The 11,129-nt window shown below is 44.0% G+C and overlaps 2 protein-coding genes across 2 annotated transcripts; both read left to right on the top strand.

Moving 5' to 3' along the window:
- The first annotated feature begins 6 nt into the window (after positions 1–6).
- Positions 7–5,198, top strand: LOC102289418 (laminin subunit beta-1). Its single transcript, XM_042215955.1, has 6 exons — positions 7–142; positions 1,377–1,584; positions 4,155–4,296; positions 4,448–4,624; positions 4,700–4,859; positions 4,943–5,198. The coding sequence occupies exons 1-6, from the start codon at positions 55–57 to the stop codon at positions 5,080–5,082; spliced, it is 915 nt and encodes a 304-aa protein (XP_042071889.1). The 5' UTR covers positions 7–54; the 3' UTR covers positions 5,083–5,198.
- A 3,281-nt stretch (positions 5,199–8,479) lies between these two features.
- On the top strand, positions 8,480–11,034 carry LOC102289716 (sodium channel protein type 4 subunit alpha B; the record flags this gene model as incomplete). Its single annotated transcript, XM_014331584.2, is given in 4 exon segments — positions 8,480–8,656; positions 10,320–10,494; positions 10,594–10,731; positions 10,916–11,034. Coding segments are annotated over 4 exon segments (521 nt in total), but the record flags the coding sequence as incomplete, so codon positions are not given.
- Positions 11,035–11,129: the final 95 nt, after the last annotated feature.

Raw genomic sequence — 11,129 nt, 5'->3', positions numbered from 1 at the left:
TCAGAAGCAAAGCTACAGGCGGACAAGGCCAGGCTGAGTGCTCAGAACATCCTGATGAAGACCAACAGGACCAAACAGAAAGTTGACCAGAGCAATGAGGAGCTGCGCAGCCTCATCAGACACATCAGAGACTTCCTCACCCGTATGTGTCACTTCCTGTTTGGTTCAAATGCCTCCATAGTTACGGTTACATCAGTTTTCCAGGGGACAATCAGGACAGATCATTGGAAGGAAGTGAAATTGATTCATTGGCATAAAGACTTCAGTTAAGGTATTTAGCGATTAGGTTCTAACGACCCATTGAAGCAGAGTTGCATGCAGGCTGTGACAGGGACCCCGTAGAGTCTAGACATCGGTGGTGGAGATGAAGATGGCTTGATGGAGCCTGAGCAACATGGCAGAGGGTTAGGGGGGTGGGTTGCACAAAGGTGCACTGAGACTGAAAGTAGAGTCCAGGTTGATTAGACTACAGATGATTGGACTAGACCGGTAACGTTGTATCACTGTGAGAAAGTGATGTAATCGTAGATGAACCACCAAACAGCTGGACAGCAAACAGATGTGTGACTACAGTTCTTCCTTGTTGAACGTAACTATAAGTTTCTTTTTATGAACGCCATGTCTGATGGTGACCATTATGCTCCCCGCCCTCTTCTCCTGAATGGAACGCGTTTTTATTTCAGGAAAAACTAAATCAGTCAGACTCTGTTTTTCCTGAATCATTATTAAGCTGCTTTCTTTTCAAAAGCAAATTCACATTTCATGTTGAACAAACAGCCCTCTTACATAATATTAGCAGGCTTCTTACAGCCTGCTCAACCGTCACATGACATTACGGGAAAAAAATCTATCCAGGTAATAGCCGACACCTGGATCCAAAGCTGCTTCCAGTGCTTAATACAACCAAAACTCCCTAACTGATGGAAAAGAAAATCAATGTTGAGTTTTGTTCTTGTATTTCTGCAGGTCTCATAGATCCTGTTTAACAAACATGAACTCAGAAGCTCTCTCTGTCTGTGCAGCAGCATTAAAGGATCCTAGATCATGTAGTGTACATGAAATCATCAGAAACTAAACCATCTACTCTTGTGTATCTGGGACACTCTCAGAGGCCGACGCGCTCACAGACTCGTTCCTTCGTGTCATCTGCTGCGTACGACACATTAAAGAAACCGCACCATAAGAACCTGCGTAGTGTAAGCTAACGAACACTGAAATCATTTCGGATAACTGGTTTCTGGTAACTTGATAAGCTTTCAGACACGGTTGGATAGACTGAGAATAATTTCGGGTATTTATTTTCATTGATCGGAGATTAAAAGTTCTTTTTAAAGAGGCTGGCTGCAGATAAACTGACTGCATTTGTGGCACTTCAGAGGACGCTGCAGATCTTGAGAGCATTGAACTTGTGGCAAACGAGGTTCTGGACATGCAGATGCCAACCACGCCGGCTCAGCTGCAGAACCTGACCGACGAGATCCGGCAGAAAGTGGGAGAACTGGGACATGTGGAAAACATCCTGCAAGAAAGTGCCGACGACATCCAGAGGGCCGACAAGCTGCTGGACGAGGCTCGCCGAGCCAGGTGAGATTTACCTGTCCATCAGTAATGTTTGCCTGGTTTGCTTCAGCTTCAGGGGATGATATCTTACAAGTTCTCCAGACTGAAATCTGTCTTTCTTTCAGAAGGGATGAATGTTGTTGCAGCTCAAAAGGATGCTTTTGGTAGCCATTAATAAGCTTCTGTCTGGTATCTGAATTCGTTCATAGTTTGTCTTCCTGGCACCGACCCAGCCTTTAAGTATACTCCACAAACTGATCCTGTTCTTGAATATCTTACCCATTTTTCTCTCTTTTGTGACAACTTGGATCTTCTTCCAGACCTCTGCAAATCAGTTGCATATCGGAAAAACTCGTGCTTGCGTACACTTGTTTGAAATTATTGTCTTGAAATATGCTGTTATTTTCTGTTTGTTTTTGGTAGTGTTTGCATGTAACCCATTCGTGTCCGTGATGAGTGAATGGATGAACCTTCTGCCCACAGCTGTACGCGTTTCTCTGCTCACACACAGCTACATTTGCTTTCCTTCCTTTAACCAGCGGCTTCTGAGATGAAGAATCTCTTCTGTGTCAATGCCCTGAGCCGACACGCGTAAGAGTGGCCGAGCTGGGTTCAAGCCAGGAGACCCTGTGAGGCAGCAGTGCTAACCACTGAGCTACTTCACTGTGGCCAGCTTGTTGGATTCAGGAGACAGACACTATCTCTACTTTCAAGATTAGGCTTCAAACTTTCCTTTTTGCTAAAGCATATAGTTAGGGCTGGACCAGGTGACCCTGAATCCTCCCTTAGTTATGCTGCAATAGACGTAGGCTGCCGGGGATTCCCATGATGCATTGAGTTTTTCCTTTCCAGTCACCTTTCTCACTCACTATGTGATTAACAGACCTCTCTGCATTGAATCATATCTGTTATTAACCTCTGTCTCTCTTCCACAGCATGTCTTTATCCTGTCTTCCTTCTCTCACCCCAACCTCACAGCAGATGGCCCGCCCCTCCCTGAGCCTGGTTCTGCCGGAGGTTTCTTCCTGTTAAAAGGGAGTTTTTCCTTCCCACTGTCGCCAAAGTGCTTGCTCATAGGGGGTCATATGATTGTTGGGTTTTTCTCTGTATCTATGAAGCGCCTTCAGGCGACTTTTGTCTTTTGTTGGCAGCATTTTGCTGGTTGCCTATATAAATAAAATTGAATTGGCTGCATTTAGCTACGTGCAGTGAATTAAAGTGACCCTGCCTACCTTCCTGTGCTGTCGGTCATGATCAGAGAGCTCAGGCTGTCTTTTTGTCAGAGTTTCTCAAAGTTTTAACAGCTGGTACAATGAATTAATGATTAATAAATATTGATAGCAGCACAGTTTGTCTTATCAATACTGCAGTATTGATAACGCTTATCGGGTCTTGCAACCTCGCTACAATCAGCTGATTTCCGTTTGTGTGTCAGAGGAAAACAGTAGTGCCGTCTCCAGTGGGGACATGACTTTTATTTATATGGCATTAAAGGATGAGAGCACGATGGTAAAGTGGAGACTGCTCCAGGACAGAAACAGCTCCATTATGATGCTAACAGACTTCAGCTCTTTGCACAGACAGCATGCTAACTCTAAGCTAGCCAAGAACCCAGAATGATGCTAAAGCTGAGTGTGTGCAGACCTCAGCCCAGCACCCAGAGCCTGAACTTCAACAGGGAATAAACTGTTGAGCAGTCAGGCTGCAGCCTCTGTCTGTTCATGCTTCTATAAATCTTCTACAGTAGAATCACCATGACGACCGCTGTGTTCATACCTGAACACTAAGAGAAAGATGATGTGTGTCCTCATCAGGACAGGCTTCATGTCGGTGTGGGGCTGAAGTCTCAGGTTTATAGTGTTAAATGATGAGTTTCAGTTTATTTTACAGAGAAACTTGAAAATAATGTAACAAATTTCTTTCTCCTGGGTGTAACTAAGTAACTACTGCATTACTTTAAAGAAAAGTGTTCTGTGTAATATGTGCAATAATTACTTTGTTGAGTAACAGCGCTGATCACAACAAACACCTCCAAGATGCACAAACATATGACCCGCAGCAGGGGCGATCGTGGCTCAAGAGTTGGCAGTTCGTCTTCTAATTGGAAGGTTGCCGGTTTGAGCCCCGGCTTCCTTGGGCAAGACACTTCACCCGTTGCCTACTGGTGGTGGTCAGAGGGCCCGCTGGCGCCAGTGTCCAGGCAGCCTCCCCTCTGTCAGTGCGCCCCAGGGACGGCTGGCTACAATGTACTTGCCATCACCAATGTGTGAATGTGTGTGTGAATGTGTGTGTGAATGGGCGAATGAATGTTGTGTAAAGCGCTTTGGGGTCCTTAGGGACTAAGTAAAGCACTATACAAATGCAGGCCATTTACCGCAGCAGGCAGTGTATGTGACCATTCACAGTGACTGTCCATGAGTTTAATGTCTTTGAGAGGCTGCTTAGAGATGGTGAAGCCAATGAAAATCAATAGGAATCGAATAGATAAGTGATTTTGATAATGGAACTGGAATCACTAAATTCAGATTCCCTGGCCTACCTGAAAGTTTCACCTGTTCACTGAACCTGATCAGCTGTCTTCCTGCATTCCTCAGCGAGGAGGCGCGTGATGTCAGAGACTCTGTGGAGAAAGTGAAGCGAGCACTGGAAGAAGCTCAGAGAGCTCAGACGGCTGCCAGCAGTGCTATCCAGCAGGCCACGGCCAACATCCACAACACCAGCCACCTGTTGTCCTCGGTGAGTCTCACGGTTACTGCCTGTTGACTCTGCACACGGCTATTTGCAGCTATCTGCACGCTGTGCAATGACAATGAAGAGTTATCTTATCTTATCTTATTTCCTATCAGAAACATGCAGGTAACATGTCAAATGCCCGTGTTGTGTTCAGGTGGAGTCGGAGACGGCAGATGCTGAGTTAAAGCTTTCAAATGCCACCCAGAGGCTGCAGAAGCTCGAACAGGATGTGACGCTGCTGAAGGAGAAAGCTGTGAACGTTACTCTTAGTGCCAAACTGACCAATCAGGAATCAGTGAGCGTCAGAAGCACGGCAGAGGAGCTGAAGAAGGTGAGCTCACCTGTGTGATCATTAGAGGCTTTCAGGTTGGTCTGTTTCCTTTGTAACATTAGGTGTTTGTGTTAGGAGCTGGACGGCGAGCTGAAGGAGAAGTATGCCACCGTGGAGCAGCTTATTGGTCAGAAGACGGGAGGCATGGTTGACGCCAAGAAGAGGGCACAGTCACTTCAGCAGGAAGCCAAAGAGCTGCTGCTGCAGGCCAGTGACAAGCTGCAGCTGCTGAAAGGTGACACCACACTGTACTCCTACAGAAAATGTTTCAAGCTGAGCAGGCGGGACATCCCTTCATGTATGCTCTTCCCATTTCAGATTTGGAGAAGTCTTATGAAGACAACGAGCGCGCTCTGGAGCAGAAGGCAGAGCAGCTGGTGGAGCTGGAGGCAGCAGTGAAGGGGCTGCTGCAGGAGATCAGCCACAAGGTGACCGTCTACAGCACCTGTGTGTTTTAGGATCGAAGGTGACCGAACGTCTCGAAGACAAGAACTGCTCCACTTGTATTTTCTTCTATAGTTTTTACTTCCATGTTTAATCCTCGTGTTAATCTCAATAAAAAGATCAAATCGGACTCAGTTTGCTGCTCATTTATTTCGACAGGTAATTTTACCTGATTGTCACCAGCAGTCGGTAAAACTGAACTCCTGGTTAAATATATAATTCTGCATATTTCCAGTTTACAGCAATAACACGTGAAGGGGTGAAAGCAAAGTATTCTATATATTGCACGCCCTTTGTTATTTTAGATTGTAAGATGTAAGATTGGTCAAAATCTTTGCTTCTTTTACTTCATTGTTACTTCATTTTGTTTCTTTTGCAATATTTTATTTGACGATTCCTTTAACTGTGAAGTCGTGTGATCCGCAGCTGAGATTGGATTAATTTAATAAGCTTTGTTTTTTCCAAAACTATGGCCATTACCACTACTGTGCTGCCTGTGCAGGTCAGCGGCCGGCCCGGGTTCGAATCCTTTGCCGCATGTCTTCTCTCTCGCTCTGTTTTCCTGTCGCTCTTCACTGTTGCTGTCAAATAACACCAGAAAAAAGGGCCAAAAAGAAAAGGCTAGCATCAATTAGCACAGAGCTAGCTAATGTCAATATAACTAAGGGGGCTGTTACTGAGATTGGAGATGTAGACTGTTGACCAACAGGTGATGAAAGTGGAGAAATGGGCCCTGTACTGAATGAAGATGCACTCAGCTGCCTGGTTAACTCACTACAGACTGTTGTGCTAATGTTAGCACTGTCCTGATAACAGTAATTAGGCGTGTTATGGTTACAGTAGCTTTATAGCATCAGGTAACATTAGCGGGTCGCACAGAATGAGGATCCAACACAAACTGGGAGAGAGAAGACAAAACTGAATGGTCGGCAGTAGTGTGTGTGTATAAACACCCGGGGAATGAAAAGAGGCATTCAGTGCATTCATCTCTCCATAGCCTGAGGTTACAGCTGCATGGCTTAGAGCGGTTAAGGGTCATTCACTTCTCCATGTGACGACAATGATCTTAAATGTAATTCTGGATTTAAAAGAAAACCAGTGAAGAGAAGCTAATATGCACATCTGTACACTGAAGGACATATTCTGGTCAAAAATGACTTTTCCAGCGTCGCTCTGAGACAGGATGTAAATAGATGTTTCTAGAACATATCTGGAGCTCCATGACCAGACTTCATGTGTGAACAACACTCTGGTTCCAAAATGGTTCTGCAGCGAGGACCAATCGGTTTACACTCCGACGACATCTTTTTCATACCATTAAGAAACAAACACTCAGAGCTGCAACTACCAGAAACTGGCATTGTTGGCTGTGTGGCAGGCAGGCAGGAAAGAGCGGGACTGGAACTCAAAACAGCTTTATTGCTGCCAAAACTTACAAAAGCAAAGCAAAAACAAAACAAGACTTTGAACCAAGGTGCAGGAAAACTGGACAAACACACAGCATGTTGAGGGTACGACGCAACAGAGAGCAAAGGCAAACACGGGGCTTAATTTCACCAAGTAATCCTCCTCAGTCACTGCTCTGTTTCCTCCATTCAAAGCCTCAGCGACACAGGAAGCTTCTTTCTCACCACTCATTTCAGCTAATTTGCTTACTGAGTCTTATCTCAGGAAGTTACCGTGACAAGAGAAAGACAGATTTAAATCTTACCACATTATTAAATTATTTTGAATTTTCTTCCTAGAGTAATCACTTGTTTTGCTCAATCGCCACAAGAGCACTTCCAATTCACTAATTACTTCAAGGTTTAAGTGTGTTAACTTCACACTATTCTAACACTTATGAAAGTAGCAAGCTGATTTTCATTACATATGTCTGTGTTCTTAGCCAGGTTTAATCAGTGTCTGTGCATTAATCTTCATGAGCTCTCTTGTATAAGGTTAATGCATTTTCTGTTTGTGTGATTTTGGATACGTTTCTTTTTTGGGGATCCGGCGGTTTGTCTGTGAATGTCACATTCCCGTGGCAGCGTGCTCTCTGCTCGCTCAGATTTGAAGTTTCATCTTTCGATGTAGAAAGGAGTTTTCTTCCCACGCAGAGGGAACAGCAGACGCTAATGTTTGTGTCCCTTTTTACGGATTTAAACTCAAAGTAATGTGATTACTTCCACGCTTTAAACGCTGCGTGGTCTTACTTTCTCCATCGCTCCATATTATCCATTGTTGATCTGCACACGTCTGTTACCACGAATGGCGCACACGCTTATGTCATTGTCATGAGACACACTCATAAAAAAAATCACGGTTTAGTAGCACAGTAACACAGCGTGCTTATGGGAAAGTAACAGTAATCTAATTACTTTTTTTGCAATAGTAGTCCCTTATATTACTTGTTAATTTAAAAAACTAAAAGAGATATAGGTATATACACACAGGTATGTGTGTGGGAAGCTCACCTCCAATTATCCTTTCGACACACCGCACAACTCTCTGGAGAGCTTTGCAGTTGTTCAAAGCTGACCTCTCCCTTGTGTTTCCAAGGTTGTGAGTACAGCATGAACAGCGGCATTTTCCATGCTAATATTTTTTATGGGTGTTGTTACACATCAACAACCTTTTCAGATGTCCCTATAATCTCAGAGAGAAACTGTAAACGTTTTGCAGTGGGCAAAATGATCCCGTACTGAGAGGGAGAGCTTTATTACAACAAAGTAAATGTCCTTGAATGATGAGGGTGACGACACTTTGAATGCAGGAACATATTGATTGTAACTACCCCTGTGTTTATGAGCCATCGCCCCTTTCACTTTGTCTTTACCTGCAACCAAGAACAAAGACCACCAGTCCACCAGTAGCAACAATCCCACCACAGTTTCTCCAGAAATTACATAGTTGTTTTTTTTCTCCTGTGGATATCACAATAGGAAAGTATGCAGTGAACTTGTCAAATTTACTCTATTTATTATGGAAATCGTGGAAATTGCCAGCAGCTGTTTGATGAAGACATAGTTTGATGTTTAGGATGAAACACAACCTAAACATACTTATTAACCTACCTATTAACCTAAGCAGTAATAAGTAGGTGATGAGGAATGTGAAGCCAAAAATGAATTAAAAAAGACAGAAATCTAACTGAAAGTGTGCAGAGTTAGTCAGTCAGATGGGTTCTCAGGGGAGGGTGAAATCAGTAGACAGAATGGCTCAGATGTTTTTGTCCACAGATGAACAGAGTTCTTATAAAACAACCAACAGCTTCATTCCTGTGTGTTTGTGTCTCTGTGTGTGATAGAGAGACTGTTTCCAGGAAATCAGGATGTGGGAGTCTCTTTGGGAGAACACGGTTCCCAATTCTGTTCCTTTGTGTGTGTGTTGTAACTAATGTGGGAGGAGCCATTGACAAACAGCTGGAGCAGAGAGCTGATCACTGAAAACAGACAGATTCAGACAGAGAGACAGACAGAGGTGTTTCAGAGAGAGGTGGGACGCTGAAGACAGAAAAATGTCTTTTTTTGATTTCTGGAGCAGCACGAAGGAGAGAGGCGCGCTGCTGAGAAGAGCCAATCAGCTGAGGCTCAATCCTTCACAGCTGTAAGTCTGATTTAAACTGGTTTTCAGTGAAACGTGTGGGACAGTAATAGACTTTGGTTCACAAACCTGCACTCCTTCCTCTGTGTAGAACTGCAATCCTAAAATGCTATTACTATTATAATTACTATTACGATCGTGGCTCAAGAATTGGCAGTTCGCCTTGTAATCGGAAGGTTGCCGGTTCGAGCCCCGGCTCAGTCAATCTTGGTCGTTGTGTCCTTGGGCGAGACACTTCACCCGTTGCCTACTGGTGGTGGTCAGAGGGCCCGGTGGCGCCAGTGTCTGGCAGCCTCGCCTCTGTCAGTGCGCCCCAGGGTGGCTACAATATAGCTGCCATCACCTGTGTGTGAATGTGTGTGTGAATGGGTGGATGACTGGATGTGTAAAGCACTTTGGGGTTCTTAGGGACTAGTAAAGCACTGTACAAATACAGGCCATTTATGACAATGGAGGATATTTTTTAGAAGCATTGCTTTAGCAAAAAAAAGTAAGAAAATACTAAGAAAAATAATACCACAAATAAAACTGTGTTATTGGCACATAAAGTAGGTGGTTTATGGTTATATGGATCAAAATTAATGTTTCATATGTTTCTTTTACGGTTTCTTCTTTTTTACTTTTTGCTTTATTTGAGAGTTTTAGCATCTGAGAGTGGAGAGGAAAGAGGGGCAAAGTGTGCAGGGGACAGGCCTCTCTACTTTTACAATTAGGCTTAAAACTTCCCTTTTGATAAAGCATATCGTTAGGGCTGGATCAGGTGGGCGGCACAGGATTTCAGAAAGGATTTGTATTGATTTTGTATTGAAGACAGCCTTTGTTCTTTATCATTCACATCTCTGCAAAGTTTTCCTCAATGAACACATAAAAAACACACGTTCAGCTACGCACTCTAGGTACGACTACACGTCAAGAGTCCTGAATGTGTGAAGAGGAAGCCTTACGTAACTTACGTAACATCACAGGCAGAAATTTAAAAGACAGCAAAGTGTTAAGTTGATTAAAAAAAATCAAACAATAAAATCAAAAACTCCTCTTGATTGGACGTTAGCTGACCTCACTGTAACCCTCACCCATTTCTGTAGGTTGTGTGATGTAAAATGTTTCATAACAGATATAAGACGCCCTACCCAGTTTAATGAGTCACTACTCATTAAACTGGGTAGGGCAGTGTTGGTCAAGTTCCTTGAAAAAGTAATTAGTTACTAAATACTGATTACTTATTTTCAAAAGCATTTACTTAGTTACTTTTCAAAAACATGATACACAACCTGAATACGTTATAGAGCAATAGTCCTTCCAGCAAATTCTATTTTTTCTGCATAATCCAGCATATAAAACATTTTTTTGTGTGTTTACACTCACTCTTTCAAATAGATTACAGTATCGCATTACTTGCCTATCTCTGGTGCCTTAAATCTGACAAAATTAATTTCACACAAATACATTTAACTGATTTCTAAACGTGTGCGGTCTGTGGCGCCCCCCTAAAGTAAACCCGTTAAGTGCTTTAGCTCGGGCTTATATCCCAGAGTGCTCACGACTTAATGAATGTTTTCTAAATAATCGGACTGTCATGAGAAGGATTAGTTTCAAACAGTGAAAGTAACCTGTCTCATGACAGTCCGATCAAAACACCAAAATGCCACCCCTATTTTCCCCGTAGAACCCTGCTGCTAGGTGACAACAAGATCCGGGCAGCACTGCAGGATGACAGCATGGTGTCTCTGCTGCCACCTGTGGGTACGGAGGTCTTCAGACACTTCACGACGGCCTCACAGGAAGTCCAACAACAACATGTAACTGGGGCAAAGGAGCGAAAGACGTGGAAGGATAAATGGGTACTGATCAAACTTTCAGCTGTCAATAACTGATAACTAATAAGTGCACTCGATAACGCTGATCAACGGCATGACGGGAAGGTCCTGTGTGTAACATAGGTAACTCAGAAAAACCTGCCCAAACCAGCTGCTCACCTGGAGACTGGAAAGTCCCTCCCCTTAATCTATGGGGACCTGCCACCTCAGCTTCTCAACACCCCATTGGAGGATCTAGATCCCTTCTACCAATCACGCAAGGTCTCTTACCTGTCTCTTACTTGTCTGTCCCTCACCCGTCTGTCTCTCACATGTCTGTCCCTCACCCGTCTGTCTCTCACCTATCTGTCCCTCATCCGTCTGTCTCTCACCTATCTGTCCCTCATCCGTCTGTCTCTCACCTATCTGTCCCTCACCTGTCTGTCCCTCACCTGTCTCTCTGCAGACCTTCATGGTTCTCAGTAAAGGAAACATCATTAACAGGTTTAGTGCTGACTCGTCTTGTTACCTGCTGAGTCCATTCAACCCGTTGAGGACCCTCGCCATCAAGACCCTTCTTCATCCATATCCTTTATGATGTCATAGTGTCAGGAGCCTCTGTGTGGTCAGGTTTTAGCTCTCTGGACCAGGTGAGCTGAGTTTTCCCTGAACTCTCACAC

This window comes from Haplochromis burtoni, unplaced genomic scaffold (genome assembly GCF_018398535.1).
Source record: "Haplochromis burtoni strain Fernald_Lab_line unplaced genomic scaffold, NCSU_Asbu1 Contig_881, whole genome shotgun sequence".
NCBI classification, from domain to species: Eukaryota; Metazoa; Chordata; class Actinopteri; order Cichliformes; family Cichlidae; genus Haplochromis; species Haplochromis burtoni.
Note: the sequence above shows the minus strand (reverse complement) of the source record. Positions and strands in the feature narration are given on the sequence as shown.